Source organism: Podarcis pityusensis (genome assembly GCF_964106645.2).
Source record: "Podarcis pityusensis genome assembly, chromosome: 12".
NCBI classification, from domain to species: Eukaryota; Metazoa; Chordata; class Lepidosauria; order Squamata; family Lacertidae; genus Podarcis; species Podarcis pityusensis.
Window position 1 is genome coordinate 25,392,996 of NC_138037.1, and position 18,907 is coordinate 25,411,902.

The 18,907-nt window shown below is 41.9% G+C and overlaps 1 protein-coding gene across 2 annotated transcripts in view; it reads left to right on the forward strand.

Moving 5' to 3' along the window:
- The window catches only part of ITGA8 (integrin subunit alpha 8), a 128,554-nt gene that overhangs the window by 67,170 nt on the left and 42,477 nt on the right, over window positions 1-18,907 (forward strand). For both annotated transcript variants that reach the window (XM_080974393.1, XM_080974394.1), the window contains exons 16-21: window positions 5,787-5,842; window positions 7,036-7,190; window positions 8,111-8,248; window positions 8,755-8,822; window positions 10,168-10,315; window positions 16,120-16,212. In XM_080974393.1, coding sequence (XP_080830519.1) covers window positions 5,787-5,842; window positions 7,036-7,190; window positions 8,111-8,248; window positions 8,755-8,822; window positions 10,168-10,315; window positions 16,120-16,212 — 658 coding nt within the window. The remainder of the gene's footprint in view (window positions 1-5,786; window positions 5,843-7,035; window positions 7,191-8,110; window positions 8,249-8,754; window positions 8,823-10,167; window positions 10,316-16,119; window positions 16,213-18,907) is intronic.

Genomic DNA, 18,907 nt, shown 5'->3' on the forward strand with positions numbered 1-18,907 from the left:
TAACTTGCTGTTGAAATGGAATACTCAGGATGAAACGGTGAAATCTGCTATGATTAAATGGGCACAAGATGTTGGACATAATACTATGTTTGCTGACTGGGAACAGTTATGGACCACAGGTATGAAGTTTACGGCATGTAATGCCCTAAGAGAGACTATTATGAAAATGATATACAGGTGGTACATTACACCAGTCAAGCTTGCAAAAATCTACCATTTGCCCGATAATAAATGTTGGAAATGTAAAGAAACCGAAGGTATATTCTTTCACCTTTGGTGGACGTGCCCAAGAATTAAGGCTTTCTGGGAAATGATATATAATGAACTGAAAAAGGTATTTAAATATACCTTCTTGAAGAAACCAGAGGCCTTTCTCCTGGGCATAGTCGGCCAATTGGTGTCAAAGAAGGATAGAACTTTTTTTATGTACGCCACAACAGCAGCAAGAATACTCATTGCAAAGTATTGGAAGACACAAGATTTACCCACTTTGGAAGAATGGCAGATGAAGCTGATGGACTATATGGAACTGGCAGAAATGACTGGCAGAATCTGAGACCAGGGAGAAGAGTCGGTGGAAGAAGAGTGGAAGAAATTCAAAGATTATCTACAGAAATATTGTAAAATTAATGAATGTTAGAATGACGTTGGATAGAAATTAAGTGGTTTCCAGCTGTAATGCTTCAAGGGAATATGAAAAAAGGGTTATAAATAGGTAAAAATCTAATGCTATTATTTTTAAGATCAAGGATTAGGGTAATTAAAGAGGGTAAGGATTTGCTGAACCAACAGATTGAAGTGGAATACAAAAAAGGGAGGTATGAGGAGGTCTGGGAAACAAGCTAAAGGAAAATAAGTAATAGAAAATCTGTGTGTTTTTAGCCATTTTTATTTTGTATTTTTGTTATTTTTTTCATTTTTATTGCAATATTTTAAAAAATCTTAATAAATATCTTATTAAAAAAAGAAAAAAAGAAAATGCAAATCTGATTAATTCAATTCTAAACGTGAAGTCACTTGGGTTTCTTCCCCATCCCTGCTTTATGGTACGTGGACAACCGATGTCTCTCTTGGGATCATTGTAGGCATTGAATTAGAACAAGGGTGAGGAACCTTTTTCAGACCCAAGGAGTGCATTTTCAGCTGGGCAACCATCTGGGGAGTCACATGACACTGGTGGGCAGAGCCAGGGACAAACGTGGGTGGAGCAATGAATGCAGATGTCATCTGTGTGCAGTAGGCTAGTTTCTACACACACACCCCTCTCTGTCCTCCATCCAGACAACAAAGAGGCAAGAACACTCAAGGAGGGCTGTGGCTTGGGGAGAGTCCTAAGGATCAGATAGAGAAGCCTGGAGAGCTCCATTTAGCCCTCAGACCCGAGTTTCCCCAATCCTGAATTAGAAACTCAAAGCATAGTGGAATTTAATCATTTATTGATCTGAGCAATTGTAAACATTTTTGAAGTCTGAACATCCTGGAGGCATGAAGGCATATTGTAACAGTATGTAAAGAGGCAATCCTACCTACACACACTTATTAGGCAGTGAGGTCTAATGAATATAGTAGGGCTTAGCTTCAAGTAAACATTTGCAGCATTACACTGTAAAACAGAAATATCTGGGGGCAGATCACAAATGAGAAAACGTATTGTCTTACAAATATGTATTGCAAATGTTCCTATGTGTGAAAATTCACTGGCAGGGTTGAAGGGAAATAAGAGTTGTTTTAGTCTGACCTCCTTGAGTAACCCCAGGTCAAGGGAAGGAAATTTCTAGTTTATAAGATCTGTCTCCATCTACAGTTGTCCATTGTACAGATCTTTTATCAGCCCCTTACTGTCAGGGTGAAGTGTTAGACCCTTTGCCACCAAAACAATGCAAACTTTGCATGGAAGAGTTTTTTTCCATCCGTTAATTGTTCTAAAACTGGCATTTATGAATAGGTCTGGATGTGCATGTGTTTTTGTGCAGAGTTATAAATTAATCTCCATGGTCATAAACCCTCCCGGTTCACTGCAGTCAGTTTGACTTCTCTGCCAGCTTCTTAAAGTACAGCATCTTAGTTTCAGCATTTTCCTTTCCATAGCGGAGGAATGGGAGAGTCAAGAACAGCAAGGGATGAATATGGTCAAAGGTAGTATCAAATACTTAGAGACTTGTTTAGGCTGGGGGATGGGAACTTAGTGAAGGACTTCACAGAAGAAGAGGGACTTGAAAGGAGTGCAAGAAGTGATACCACATAGGAGTCCTAGATGGGACTTCCAAGCATAAGAGCAGCATGGGGAAATGAAGCCAGAGGGGTAGCCAAGGGTGGCAGAGTGGGAGGAACAATGGTTATTTGCAAGGAAAGAAATGTACAGTTTGTGGCTGCATTGAAGCATAATAATAAACTATGGTTCATCATTATGTTCATGAGTCTCAGGCTCATGCATTCCCTCCTCCCATCTTGGAAGCTCTCGTGTCTCTTTCCAGTTAACCATACCCTAAACTGGTGGCTTATTGAAACAACCCAGAATCCTCTTTTATTGGGGCTGAAGCTTGCAGGGAAAATAATAATAATAATAATAATAATAATAATAATAATAATAATTTATTATTTATAGACCGCCCATCTTGCTGGGCTCCCCCAGCCACTCTTGGCGGCTTCCAACAAAATTTTAAAATACAGTAATCCATCAAACATTAAAAGCTTCCCTAAACAGGGCTGCCTTCTGATGTAGATGTGGTCATGCCGAGTGACTTCTGAGCAGGCTGTGTCAGACAGACTCTGAGAAGTCTTAATAAAGGGCAGGGAGGGCAGAACCATGGACAGCTCCCAATGGGTCCTTCTGGTTTGTGCCTTCCCTCATATTGCTGCCTGAGCAGAAAAGCTATAGTTGGCCACACATCCCTTTGGTTTTTAGAGCAGTGGTGCCTGATTTTGTATCTGTTGACTTCTGCCTGGTCAGGAAGTTGGAGTACTCATCTTCTAAGTCCAAGAACAATGGTAGGGCAATATCTTCCGGGTGAAGCATACTTTATTCTCTGAGTCTTCCTCAGGGAATTGGTAACCCCTGGTGTCAGGTCCCATGAGAGGCAGCTTCATAAACCAAGATTTGAAGTTGTCTTGTTTTCCATCAGCCATAGTTAAGCCTAACAACAGTTTATCTGGGTTTGAACATAACCCAGAATTGCAGTTGGTTGAAAATGGAAGCAAAAGCTTCCAATCTCTTTATTGCTGTCCCAGGAGAGTGGGGCAGGAGTATGCAAGCCTGAGGTTTTCCTGTAGTCTTTCACATATATTTTTTGAAAAACACCATAGTTTATTGTTAGTAGCCAGAGTGGGTCAAGGATATGAAGTGTTCTAAAACTAAAGACAAAAACTTTGTTCTCAGGGCAGAAGGAATGGAGAGCCATTCTAGGAATTTGAAGAGGAGTGTTGCATGATCTGAGCAGTATGAGACGTAATTGATTTTGGCAGCTGAGTTCTAGATAGAGGTGAAAGGGTAAAGGTGCTTCATTAAAACAAAAACTTTCCCAGAGCAGCTTTCATAAGAATAAAAATAAGGCAGTCGCTTCCTGCCCTTAGGCTTACAATTTAAAGGGCCGAACACAAAAGTAAAATGGATGAGGAGGGAAGAGGAAAACAAGCAAACTGTAAAACAGCTTGAGAGACAGAAATTGTGACTCTTGTGATTTCTTCAGCATTCTTGGTAGGGAATGTGTGGAGTCATGAAATCTGTTGAGGATCAGGGACTGGGCATATGAGTAATGGAGATACAAAGGTTTCACTAATTCTACCTATACGGGTGAATCATTTTTCTATTTCAAAACCGTTCAGTCTCCCTTACACATCCTGCATTGTTGATCAGTTTGCCCTATAAGAAAGTTTTTATTTGTGATCAGGTTTAGTCATTAGATCATATGCATGTCATGTCCATTATTTCCTACTCTGCACTGCTCCATAAATTAAGCAATGTTAGGTTATTCATCTCTTGGCAATTCCAAGGGAAATGGGTCAGAATTTGGGGGATCTTCAAGGCTCTGAAATAACCCTTCATAACAACCATTGGAGTTTATAGGAAAGCCCTGCTTAATGATATGTGGCAAATTGTTTGCCCTGGAGGAAGAAGTGGAATAAGGTCAAGCACGTTATATGAAACCCAGATGTGGTCCTTTTTCAGCAAGACTGTCAGAGGAAGCTGATACGGAATTCTAATGAGATTAGAGGTTGTTCCAGAGGTGATGTTGCTGGTTTTGAACTTCTAGTGTCCGTAGATATGTATTTAGTAACTTGGAACTGAAAATAAAAATGACTAATGCAAGAACAGTAGGTCTTGCCCAAGAAGCTGTCTTCTACTTAATCTGCAGTTTTTGTAAAATGATAAAATTAAAAAAAGAAAAAAGGAATCACTAAAGAAGATTTTTCAGGTTTTGTATAGAGAACGTTCCCGTGCTATCCTGTTTAATTTTCACAAAGGGTTTTGTTTTTCAAGTTTCACCTCTGAACACATAGATTGACCTGTCATCAGGAGCAAGTCACAAATGATGGATTTCTAGCAACACTGATTAACAGGAAATTGTACTTTTCTAGCAGGATAGAGTTGGTTATAATGATTTAACATCCATCTGTGGTTGTTTGTGAAAGCCTTTTTAGCATAGCCTGATTAAAAATTTATCTTTTCATAATGCAAAGGATTGTCTTGCAGCTCAACGGCTTCTCAGTTTATGATTTGGGATGTTCTATCTAAAAAAGAATTGCTTGCTTTGAAAGTCTGACTTGGTATGTCAGAGGAAATGTGTTATATCAAATATTTAGTTTAAATTATGTTCCTGGTGTGATTGGACTTAGAAGATAGGCCCATATTTATCTTAACTGGTTCATGCCAGCTTTATAGACTGAAGATCAGTTCATTTAAGCACATGTAAACAGGCTTAAAGCTCACTGGGTGACCTTTGACCAGTCTCTGTCTTTCAGCCCAACCTTCCTAACAGGGTTATTAAGAGAATAAACTGTAATGAGAACTACTTATGCCACTTTGAACTCCATGTGATAAATAAATGTAATAAATAAAATAATCTAAGGCCTGCACATGCAAGACTTCCTTTGTCTTCTGTAAGTGAGGTAAAAGAGAAGGAGTTTAATGCTCTTTCCTCATAGGAAATGCATGCGAGGGCAAACTTCCACTTTCTTCAATAGCATTTATGTCCAAGAGGGCTTGCTTGAAGTCTTGAGGCCTCTATTTTTCCAAGGCTTCCATTTAAACTCATTTGGTTTCGTGAGCATGATCATTCAGTAAAGGTTCAAAAAACCCAAGTTATTTTTATAGAATTAGAGTTCCCTCCTAAGGTCCTTGTGGAGATGGAATAGTTATTAATTCAAGATGGTGGCCGTGTCATGGATCTTGAGCAGGTTACTTTCTTATGGCAGTTTTGAAAAGAGAGAAACAAAACCCAAAAGTCATAATATATAGATACAGCTATATTCCTATGCAGAGTTTCAACAAGTGTCATATGGACAGCTTTAAAAGAGAGATTCCATGAAATTCATGGAGGATTGGGCTACCAATGGCTACCAGCCCTGATGACTGTGCTCCACATCCACTGTCAGAGGCAGTATGCTTCTGAACATTTGCTGCAAACTGCAGGGAGAGAGGGCGCTCTTGAGCTCAGGTCCTGGTTTGGGGCCTGCCATGGTATCTGTTTGGCCACTGGGAGAACAGGACACTGGACTAGATGGGACACTGACCTGGTCCAGTAGGCTCTCCTTACGTTCTAATGTTATTCTTCCCATTTCCTTTGTAGTTTTACTGTAACCGTCTGTGTGGCTTTTGAAGGTCCAGGCATTTCAGAAAAAATAGGTAAGACTTTTTAACATCTGTAAGAGTGTGGTTTAAGATTAACTGACTTTCTGTTGCCATAGTTAAACTTGCCTTCTATAGCTACCCTTTTAAGCTCCATTAGGGCTCTGTTAGGGCCGAACTGGACACAACCTCAATTGTTGGTCAAAGAATAATAGAACTACAGAGTTGGGAGGGACCATGAGGGTCATCTGGCCCAACCCCCTCAAATGTGGGAATCTTTTGCCCAACGCGGGGCTTGAACCCACGGCCCTGCCAACTGAGTTACATGGGAGTTCTATGTAAATAGCAGCCATGGGGAAGCCTGAGCACCATCTGGGTGGAAAGGGGGAATTTCACTCTGCCTCTCCTTGCCACAGTCCTGACAAACATTGACCCTCCAAAGGTGCTATTTTCATTAAAGGGAAGTCCCAGAGCCCCCACTGGGATTGTTAACTTCATGCCCAGTTGGGTTCTAGAAGTCACTGGGAATGCCCATCTAGGCATTCGGCCTCCTTGTACTAATCACAGTCCTTGAACCTGAAAGAAACCAGATGGATTGGGTTTTACACAGTGTTATTTTTCTTTAAAAAAGAGGTGCCAGAACTCACCATGAACACCTTCCTTGTTCTCTTACAATGGCAATGGCACCCACCAGAGAGGTGACGAAATTGAGTTACTGTGAGTTCCCCTTGAAGAAAAGCCCTGGTTTTACAAATGTAGGCACCATCTGCATTATACAATTGAAGCAGTATCATACCACTTTAAGCAGTCACTGCTTTCCCCAAAGAACTCAGGGAACTGTAGTTTGTTAAGGGTGGTGAGAATTGTTGGGAGACCTCTGTTTCCCTCTCAGAACTACAATTCCCAGAGTTCCTTGGGAAAGGGCATTGCCTGGTCCCTGGCATTTACCTCATCATGCTGAGTGCTATTACCGTACTTGATTAAAACGTTTTACTTGAAAGAATATTGCTTGCATTTTTGTACAATATTTTGAAATGGTCAGTTTGTGCTGTAATGACATAAGAAGTATTTGAACCATTTCCTTTTGGGAAACAGTCATTGGTCAACTGAACAAATGGTGAACTTCTGTCAGAAATACGGATGTTGATAAAACAAAAATAATAAGCTTTCTGTAAAAGCAGATCAGAATTCGAAGTGGAGCATCCAATTGACTGTTTTTATGATGTTTGGTTTGCTTACGTTCTCTTTAGCTCTGAGAGCTGAACTCCAGCTAGATGTGTTAAAAGTGAAAGGAGCTGTTAAGCGTGCCCTCTTGCTTGATTACCATCAGTCCCAGCATGTCTTCCTCTTCACAATAGACAGGCAGAAGCGGCTCACTTGCAAGGACTTTGTGGTTTATCTCAGAGTAAGTTTTGCTTTTTGCTGTGTCCAGAAAATTATTGCTTTGGGGGGCAATTCTTTCAGAATATAGTGACTATCTGGATGATTAAACTAGGACTGTCAACAGAACTAATATAAGTACACCCCCATATTGTATGGGCAGATGTTTTTACAGATGTGGAAAGAGCTGTACTACCATATCAGTGGCAACTCTTATACTGTGAGCTTTCTATGGGTTAGTTCCCAAATATATATATATGTGTGCTTTTATCTCACTGGTCTTTCTGTTCTGGGGAAACAATTTGTTATCACTGGTTTTCTGAGAGCAGCTTTTCAGAAAGACTCAAAAAGAGACGCTATTGATTATGAACAAGTTGGAGTTATTTTGACAATTCAAATGATTAAGCAATCTGCTCAAGTGGGTTTGGGTGGCACCTTTGGGTTACATACAAGGGGATGTTATAGGTAATGGTGGTTTTTCAAAGCTGATGCATGTGACTCCTTTCCTATGGAACACATCAACACTATTCCTTCCATAGGTCACATGTGTGCTGCTTCCATTTCAGCAAAGAGCTTGTGGGAACTGAGCTCTTTAGAAGTACAACATCATGGCAGACTACTGCTTTGAACTAGTTCTGGCTCTGCACAGATTAGCAACCTGCTTCTCAAGTGCGGATGTTGCAGAAGCAGTGTGTTTTGGAAACTTTGCTATAAGTGAGGTAACTTGCTCTTTGTCCTTTCTGGAGACTTTAGCAGCATTCGTCTGCAAACTTACCTAGTTTAACTAAATCCAGTGGTCCTCACTTCTTAGTAGACAGCCATAGGATCAGGATATTAATTGCTTCATTGCTGAAACAAAGACTACACACACACACACACACACACACAATGCATTAATGAAGTGCAACGTAAGTGAAGAGTTTCTATGTGATTTCTCTCCCACAGGATGAAACTGAATACCGAGATAAGTTGTCTCCAATCAGCATTAGTTTGAACTACAGCTTGGATGAATCCACCTTTTCAGATGGTTCAGCTGTTGACCCAATATTGAACTATTACCAAGAAAACTACATCGGGGAGCAGGTAGGGTCTTGCATGCGTATTTCTTATGCCTCCGAACAGCTAACGAAAGCTTCCATGCTGTGTGGCATCTTTTATAAGCAGCTTTGTTCAGGGTTTCAGCATTCTTTCAGTGTGCGCAACAAGAGCTTAATTTGTTCATTATGGTGAGCTAATTGAACCAGACCTATCTGAAATTTCTCGAACCTCTTTCAGCCTGTGTTTTTTCCTGAATGTTCTCATTCTCTTAGCCCTAGCTAACTGCAACAGCCTGTAAATCATATTCCTCGCAGCAATGAAAGAAAGATGTGCTCACTCTTTTAATATGCAGTACGTTAACATGCCTTTACATATATAGCCAGTCACCACTGGCTCTTTGTATTGGAATCAGGGGTTTGGAAGCATCCAGCCTTTTCAGGGACTTATTTTTAATGGCTATCAAACAAGCATGAAGGAAGGGAAAGGAAATGGCTGGGATTCCTTTCAAGCAGAGCCCCTAACATGAGTGATGCATGTTTTGAACAATGCAGGCTTACATTCTTGTGGATTGTGGAGAAGACAACGTGTGCATTCCTGACTTGAAACTTTCCGCTGTGCCGTAAGTTTGAGCAAATAAACTTGTGTTTTGCACTTAATGGAATAAAGGTGTTCATTAAAAAAAAATGTGGGCAGGGGGTGGGGACGAGAAACCCATCAAGATTGCCCCATCCGATAGGAAGCAGATATTTCAACTATTGAATGCTGATATGAGCTTTTAAGGGTGTTTTTTTTTTTACAGCTGCTAAATGTGTGGCTTCAAAGGTTTGTCACATCTAAACACAAAACAAAACAAAGCCACTTCTTTAACAGCTCTGCTTGCTCAGATTTTGCTTATTTCAGCAAAAATGTTTTAGATATTCTTCCTGAGCAAAGCCATGGGTAATTGGTTTTGCTCAAGGCTGCAGCCTTCTCTTCTGGCAACAGTGCTGAAAGGGTACTGTTACAGAGAAGCATGTCTGGATCGAGGATGGGAGTGAAAAAAACCCTGCATCCTCAGGGCATTCCTTGAAAGCAATTTTAGTCTCACATCGTGCATCCTTTTTTTCCAAAGTACACCTCTGCAGTGCAGTAAAGGCCAGCATACTGAACGGCTTTAAAAGAGGATTAGACAAATTCATGGAGGAGAGAGCTATCAGTGACTACTAGCCATGATGGCCATGCTCTACCTCCAAGGGACGCGGGTGGCGCTGTGGTCTAAACCACTGAGCCTCTTGGGCTTGCTGATCAGAAGGTCGGTGGTTCAAATCCCTGCGATGGGGTGAGCTTCCGTTGCTTTGTCCCAGCTTCTGCCAACCTAGCTGTTCAAAAGTACACCAGTGCAAGTAGATAAATAGGTACTGCTGCAGCAGGAAGGTAAACAGCATTTCCGTGCGCTCTGGTTTCTGTCTGTTGTGCCAGAAGCAGTTTAGTCATGCTGGCCACATGACCCGGAAAGCTGTCTGGGGACAAACGCTGGCTCCCTCGGCCTGAAAGCGAGATGAGTGCCACAACCCCATCGTCGCCTTTGGCTGGACTTAACCATCCAGGGGTCCTTTACCTTTACCTTGGCTCTACCTCCACAGTTGGACACCGTAATGCTTCCGATTACCAGCTGCTGGAAACCACAGTAGGGGAGAGTGCTGTTGTGTTCATGTCCTGCTCCCTGGTTTCCCATAGGCATCTGGTTGGCCACTATGAGAAGAGGTTGCTGGACTAGATGGGCCACAGGCCTGACCCAGCAGGCTTTGCTTATGTCATTATGTCCACCCTAATTGAAAGTCACAAGTGAAAGGAAATGTGCAGCTTGGCAATAATGACACAGGGATGACTCCTCACATCTGCTGAAGGGATCTCAGTTTGCTGAGAAATTGGCACTGTTGTGTATTTTGAAAACCTGTTATGAAAATGAGCTTTATTTCTTACAGGGATAGAGATCAGATCATAATTGGGGAGGAAAACTGTGTCACGCTTATGATCAACTCAAGAAATGAAGGCGAAGGTGCCTATGAGGCTGAGCTCCATATTAAGATACCCCCAGAGGCAGATTACACCGGTGTCGAGCGTAATAGCAAGGTAACATGTATTGTCTTGCCATCTTCTTTTTCCCTAACAAGAGGCTGCATAGCAGAAACCTATACAGGCACTTTGCGGGAGGAAAGCAATGGCAGTCATAGATATTTGACATCAATTATATTTATTTGAACCAAGTGGGATAGCAGGCCCTGAAAAATAATATTTTTAAATTAATTATTCACACAAAGATGTATAGTAGCCTCCCCCAATATGGTGCCCTCTATCACCCTGACCATTGGCCATGCTGGCAGGGGCTGATAGGAGTTGTAGTCCCACATCACCTGGAGGACACCAGGCAAGGGAAGACTGGTTATTGTAATGTTGTTCAGCAGTGGAGCTTGAACTGAGCTGGCCGTAGTTTGTTTTAGTTGAAAAGTTTAGAGGCACCTTTGGAGGAGCCGAGATGAAATTTTATCCCCTAAATACACAGACAATTCATGTGCTCACTACAGGGCAGCATATATCAATTCATCTGACTACAAAGCCTGCAAGCTGATACAGCATGAACTTTATTTTGGATAGTTCAAAGCATGACACGCCCCCCCCCCCCCAAGGAACCAAGGTGTGCCAAGTTAATTTCCTTTCGAGAATCAAATATTTTTCTTGTGTTGAAAATAACTTCCTGCTCCTCTTCTTTAGCCTGTTCCTCTGATGCAAAACTCACTGAAGGGGGTAAGAAAGATCTGTCTGTAACAGTTGACAAGAAAGGAACTGTGCTATTCTTAGAGGCTATATTTTTAAATTAAACAAAGCTTTGTCTTGTATTTGTAGACTCATCTCTAAAAATAATATTTAAAAACCTGACCCTTTTGCTACCAGATGTGTTTTGGTGTTCTGTCCAGTCTTTTGTGCAGTTGTGAAGGTCACAGCATGAAGCTTTATTATTGTATTATGAGGGTGTAAGTTGTTGAGGCAGGTATGTTAGAATCAGCATTGGCAATGTGTTTAAGATGTCAATCAATCAATCAATCAATCAATCAATCAATCTCCTTTATTGGCATAGAAAAAGCGCATCATATACATGGATCATAACACAACACAGTTAACGAAACATAGTAGGAGTTACTTTAGGATAAAACTGTCCAGACAACGTGAAGTACAGAAATGGCTCTTAGGACCGATGGTGACATAATTTTATGGCGTCACTCAAAAAGTGTTTAAGATGTTTTAGAGATGTTTCTAGTGTTTTATCACTTGTTGTTTGTCACCCAGGGCATCTTTAAGAGGAAGGGCAGGTTATAAATTTAACAAATATTTAAATAGTAACAACAACAACAACAACAACAACAACAACAACAACTGTTGTGGCTAGACAAATGTGTGTCAAAGCAGAAACTCAGTGCAGCAGAGGATTTTCATTTGTTTGTGTGGGGTTTTTTTTGCTCATTTGAGGAATAAACGTTTAGCTGCTAGCTGGCGGGGGGAGGAGCGGAAATCAGCTTAATTAGAGCTGCCGCCACCACCCCGGGAGGGGAGGGGAGAAAAAGAAATACCAGATTCCATGTCTTAAACACACTCACACCAGGAGCAGGTGTCCTTGATGCTAGTGGCACTTAATTCCATGTAACTTTCTGTGCCAGAGCTGGGTGTTAGAATGTCAACAGCTAACACTCAGGCCATTAATATCCGGGCCTTTGGGGAAATCAAGTGTGGCCAGTGATTAATCATCATCACACAGGCAGCTCTGCCAGTTTTAAAGCCTACACAGCTTCATTCATCCGGGAGTTCTGCTAGGTTGCCCATTTTCGTCCACATTCCTCTCGTTTCCACTTGAAACCAGATCCAGGTTGCACTGGTGCTGATGTTAATTGGTCAGGTTTTGCTACTGTTCAGAGCAGTAAAAATAAGCCATGTGTTCCTACAAAAGGGGAAATAAAGTCATTCCTAGTGTGTAGTAAAAGGCTAGTGTGGCTAAATATTTGGAGGTGTTAATGGATTAGCAAATGTGACATGGGGAACTGCCAATAGAACATGTGTCAGTTGTTCTCCTTTGCAAATACCCAGGTCTTTATTCTCCGATACAAGAATAATTTCTACAGTACAATTTCTGCAATCTTGCTGTCCTTTGAGCTAAGTGGGTTTAAAATATGGGGAGGAACTGAGCTTTATCCATTAGGTCAGTGGTGTGATGCTTCTTGGGTGTGCCTTGTTTTCATTAATAAAGATAAGGAACAAAGGGCAAGCAGAAAAATACTGTGAAGAAAACACACAAAAGACTAACTAATGCATGCTACCAAGTCTTACAGAGACTTCATATTCATGGATGAGGCATAAGGGTCACCTAGTCAGTTCTGTGTAAGGGGTCCTTGGATGGTCAATGAGGGTGATGAATAGGGTTGACATGGGCAATTTCTGGTCCTCCAGATATTACTGGACTGCAGGTCCCATCATCCCTGACAATTGGCTATGCTGGCTGAGGCTGGTGGGCATTGGAGTCCAACAACATCAGAAAGAACACAGGTGGAAAGGGCCTCGTGTGCTGTGGCACCAGTGTTCTTTGAAACTCACTCCCTCTTGAAGGACTTTGGAGAAGCTGCCATGGGCACCACACACAGACCACAACCAAGTACACCATTCTACCTGTTCCATTGGCTACCAACAGACCGCTTCTTTCGAGTCTAATTTCAGTGGTGGGTGAGATCCTGTGGGTGCCAGGAATGGCCTCTCCGGGCACATGTGTGCTCCCAGGAGCCATATTGGTGACCGCTGCCAGGAACTAGTTTCCTACATAAAGTTAAATTAGCTGGCTGTTATGTAAAGCACAGGATTCCTCACATTTCTGAACCACTGTATGTAAAAGTACAATCACTGGGGCATGCACAGCGCCTCATGTTTTTCAGAAGTTCTGCCGTATACATTCCTCATATGATTTTATTTCTCTAGCTGACGATGCCAATGAATTAAGGCAAAGAAAGACAAATAAGTCTGTTTTTTCTTTTGTTCAAGCCCCTATTATGCAACTTCTCCTGTCTTGCAGCTCCCTGTTCTTTCTCCCTCTGTTCCCTTGTGTTTATACAGATGACCTGGCTAGAGAAAGGAGGCCAGAGATAATAATACACAGAAAGATCAGAAGTGTCTTTAGTCTAAAAAAAGAAAAGAAAAGAAGAGCCCCATCAAAGCAACAAAAAATAGCCTGTGTTATGGGGTGGATAGAACGCAGGGCTGAAAGTCAGAACACAGGGGTGGCAGGACCCTAACTTCACAATCCTTGGATGCATTCACAGTACTTAAATTATTGCATTTTTACAGCTAGATGTGCCCTCAACACTTTTAGAACATCCATCAGCAGCAGATTTCTCTGGGTGATTGAGAAAAACACAATTCTTTAGTAGAGTGCTAATTACTTCTGTTCTCTTGGGCAGAAATAAGTTGAGTCGTTTCAGAAAGCGAAGACAGATGTGACAATTTAAGAGCAGCCAAAGAGGTTCATTGGTGCTTCCCTTCCAGTACGAAAATTAAAACAGTTGTGTGTATCTTCAGAGAGCTTCGATTTGAATGGGGATAACCTGTTGGTTATAGGTAGCCTATTGGTTAGTGCCTGTGATGTCACCACATGCCAGGGGTTGGGAACCTTTTTTCAGCCCAAGGGTTGCATTCCGTTGGAGGATGCCTTCCATGGGTTGCATGCCTGTGGGCTGAAGCCAAACATGGGCATCACCAGAGGCAGAAGTGGGCAGTGCGGTGTACCATACTTTTCCATGTATAAGACGAGGATTTTTTACTCTAAATTAATGTTTAAAAATGGGGGTTGTCTTATACATAGATAGTGCATAGGGGGACGGGTGATTGGTTGCAGCCATGAGCTGCAGCTTGTCAGCGGTGATTTGGTGGGTGATTGGTGGCTGTGGGAAGGGCTGCTTTGGATTGGCTGCTGCTGCGGTAATTGGGTGGTTGATTCGTTGATGTGGCAATGGCTGCTGTGGATTGGCTGCTGCTGCGACAATTGGACGTGATGAGCGGGCAGACGCTTGTTTGCTTTTACAACGCGAGTGATTGTCAGTGTTTCTCTGACGGCTTAGTGATTTTCTGCATTCCCTCCCAAATAAAGCTCAACAACGTCGGCCACCTCCCCCTATTTTCTTAAATTTGAGCCCCCCAAAATAGGGGGCATCTTATGCACGGAATAATAATAATAATAATAATAATAATAATAATAATAATAATAATTTATTATTTATACCCTGCCCATCTGGCTGGACTTCCTCAGCCACTCTGGGCGGCTTCCCAAAAAAATATTAAAATACTGTAATACATTAAAAGCTTCCCTAAACAGGGCTGCCTTCAGAAAATACAGTATGTGGCTGCTGCCTTTTGCACAGAAGGCGACACTATAGCCATGCAAAAGCCAGAGGTTTCTACATACCAGATGCATACAGAAATCTCTGTCCCCCATCCAGGCAAGCAGAAAGCATTCCCACATTTCAGGGGCACATTACAGCAAGCCCCAATGCACAGAACAGGGCCAGGGATTAGGGGGATGGCCTGGGCTGAGGTTCCTTAACACCTGTTACATACCTTTCCTCCTCCAAATCCAGGAACTGTTTGACAACTGCTCTTTAAATGTTTGTGAGTGCCTTTTGTAAGGTGATGTACGCATCAGGAGTGAGTGACATTTTTGCTACTGAGGGCTGCGTATCCTCAAAGGAGAACTGTCTGGGGGCAGAACCATGGTGGGCAAGGCTGGTCCCCCACAAATGCTTTCTCTCTTAAGATCATCACTACAGCACACTCTTTGACTCTCACACCTGCCGTGATCCATCCATCCATTTGCACACACATCAATTGTGCACCTACACAAACCCACAAAAGGGACATTTTTGGATGCCTTTTCAACACACAGATTCAAGTTGAATTCACACTTTCGAAGCACCCAACTCTCCCTGTCTGTGTGTAGACAAGTGAGGCTGTGGGACCAGAATCTGTGAAAGTCCATCTTAAATGAAAGGCACCATTCACTATCTTTCCTTCTTGAGGGCTGCTAGGGACCTGAGAAGCTGCCAAGTCAGATGTTTGGTCTTATCTAACTCAGTACTGTTGACGCTGACTACCAGCAACTCTCCAGGGTTTGAGGCAGGCATCTTTCTGACCCCTGTCTGGAACTGCATACCTTCCAAGTGCCCCGTTCAAAATGGGACATCCCATTCTTTCATGCGAGATCTCGGCAGCCATTTTGGATGTTGTAATCGTGCGTGCTCTCACACTACGCTCTCACCCCTGAAAAAGCGCTTTTGAGGAAGGGGCAAGAGCGATGTGCAGATCACGTGACTCACCTGGGAGCATGTCCTGGAAGACACATGTCCCAATTTGGGGCTTGAAAATGTTGGACAGTATGGAATTGACAGGGGTTGAACCTGTGACATTCTGTGTGCAAAACAGTTTCTCTACCACCAAGCTGTGTCCCTTATGAAATATTAAAACACCAGTATGGAGACCACTAACTGTTTCACATGATACACATAACATTTGAAAGATTCTTATTCCCTGCACTGGCCCAGACAATGCAACTTTGCTAGCAACTTGGCTTCACTCCGTAGATATTTTCTCTTCGAATCTGTAGTGAAAGAGCAGATAATGCAAGAAATAAATAAGTAAATCTTATTTTTCCTTCCAAAAAAGAAAAGACAGATATCTTATTTAATTCTCTTCAAAGTGTCAAGCCTTCCTTAAGCATGAATGAAAGATTGGGCCTCTGTGCAGGTGTTTGAAATCAGGAGTAATCTTGCCATCTAAAAGCCATTCATTTTGCCAACAGGATACATTCTGGATTGACCCTTGACCTCCCTGTTGGTGTTCTTTTGTTACAGGCCTTGCGCGTGCTGAGCTGCGATTACGAGATGGAAAATGAAACTAGAATGGTGATTTGTGACCTTGGGAACCCCATGGCAGCTGGAACAAATGTAAGACAACACCAGAAACGTTTGCTGATTTTTATCAAATTGAATTGTTTGGGGGAGTTAATGGAAAACTGCCTCAATTAGGGGAATTTGTGTCAATAAGAGGCAGCTTTAAAAATAGATATATTTGGCCAGGAAATGGTTCGTATAATAGAAGACAGCGTTACATTATAGTTTTTAAAAGATAATAGACTGGTTGGTTAACTTATTTATGAACCAGGCCACAATCCATTTGAAGTAATCGGCTCATATTCTGGCAAATTAATTGGACCTGAGTACTTAAGTGCACACTTGTCCGATTGCTTTCACTGAGATTTAGACTCCAGTCCTATCCATTTGCCTGATAATAAACCCATTGAACTCTAAGCCTCACTTAATACATTGTATAATCCTTGACAATGCAATCCTTTACATGTCTATTCAGAAGACATGTGAAAAATGGCACTGTCAAGAATTATTCCAACATACTCTGGCTTACATCACTTCTGAACAATTACTGAATGTAGGTACATACATCTGATTAGGAATGGAATGTCTCCACTGAGGACAATTCACTTGAGAATTTCCACGGTCTGATTATATTATTTGTTTTGTGATGGGTGGAAACACTAAAATACGTTACTCTTGATGGTTATCATGGTTTTGTTTACATCAGAGTCATTTGAATCACAACTAACATTAGAAGTGCATTTATTTGCAAACAAAAATATGAGTGGAAAAAGCAGCAATTGCTGGTACCCCCTTGGTATTTTCTGTGATGGGATGGACTTTAAGATCATTACATATGACTGTTGTTGATGTTGTTGTTGTTTTGCTTGAAATGCCAGGGAATATATAGATAATTCAAGCAAACTTAATTGCATGTGTTAAAACATGAAAGTGTGTTCACCTACATTTATGGCATTGGGGTAAAATCTATTGATGGATAAGTTCCAGAGAACTGATTATTGGGTTGGTTGGAACAGCTCCCCTATGAGGATGTGGTTTTTGTCAATTAAAAAATAGGTGTGTAGGGAGTGGGGAGATGATAGAAGTGTGCAAAGTTTTTACGCCTTCTCTCATAGTGCTGGAACCTGCAGCTATCCTATGAAGTGGAATGTTGGAAGACTCAGGGCAGCCAAAAGAAGTGTTTCTCCACACAGGGCATAGCTAAACTGTTGAATTAACTTCAGATGCTGTAACAACGGCCACCAAATTGGACAGCTTTAAAAGGGGGATAATGAAAATTCATGTAGGATAAAGGCTATTAATTGTCATTAGTCCTGATGGCTGTTTACCACATCCACTGTTGTGGGCAGTGTGCCTCTGAATAACGCTTGCTGGGAACTGCAAATTCTCTTTATTGTCACTTGTACAACTTGTATATAGTGGGATTACACAAGCCCCCCCCCCTCAGCTCTCTAAGTCTTAATTCCCCTCATTTACTGACGCACACCCACCAAACCCGAAAGTCAGTTGCCCTGTTGTTATCTTATCATTCAGCAGCCTAACAGCCCACAGATAGAAGCCGTTCTTTACCTTGTTGGTGCGACTAATCATGCTTCTATATCTTCTGCCTGAGGGCAGGAGATCAAGAAAGTGCCGGCCAGGGTGTGAATCATCCCTGAGAATTTTCCTCACCCTCCTGAGGCAACGTTCTTCCGCTATTTCATCCAGCAGATTCACAGGACAGCCCATAATATCTTGTGCTGCATTCACCACCCTCTGTAGACACTTCCTATTAGTATATGTCAAACCAGCGTACCACACCGTGATGCAGTATGAAAGGACACTTTCGACTGTTGACCGGTAGAAGGAGATCATCAAATGTTGATTGACATCGTTCTTCCGCAATACTCTGAGGAGATGGAGTCTCTGTTGGGCTTTCTTAACCACCTGGGTTGTATTTATTTACCAAGTAAGGTCTTCACTGAGATAAACTCCTAGGAATTTAAAGGAAGATTTAAATGGGGGAGAGTGCTGTTGTACTCGGGTCCTGATATCAGGCTTTCCATAATTATATGGTTGATTACTGCAATAACAGGATGCTGGGCTAAATTGGCCTTTGATCTGACCCCAAAGGGCTCTTTTTATGTTCCCACTTACTAAACTGAGTAAAACGCTGTGCGTTAGTCTCTGTGGAGTTTTATTGGTGGCATATGTGAACCTCATTTGCCTCTTATTACCAGAAGTGTCAAGGACCAAAAGCCACCTTTAAAAACTGTCGCCATGCAGAGGCGTCATCTGCTACTCATTAGTACCTTACAACAGGAGTGTAGTTTTGTTCTATGTAAAGTCTCAAAGTGAGGCTCATGTGTTGATCATCAGGACTGTAGTGCATATTACCTGTATAGGGAAGCCTTTTAGTATGTAATGTTTTATTGTGTTTTTATATACCGGTATGTTGGAAGCTGCCCAGAGTGGCTGGGGCAACTCAGTTAGATGGGCAGGGTACAAATAAAAAAGTAAAAATAAAATAAAATTATATATATATATATATATATATATATATATATGGTTTCCCCAGCCACTCTGGGCAGCTCCCAACAGAATATTAAAAACACGATAAAACATCAAACATTAAAAACTTCCCTAAACAGGGCTGCCTTCAGAAGTCTTCTAAAAGTCAGGTAGTTGTTTATTTCCTTGACATCTGATCGGAGAGTGTTCCACAGGGTGGGCGCCACTACTGAGAAGGCCCTCTGCCTGGTTCCCTCAC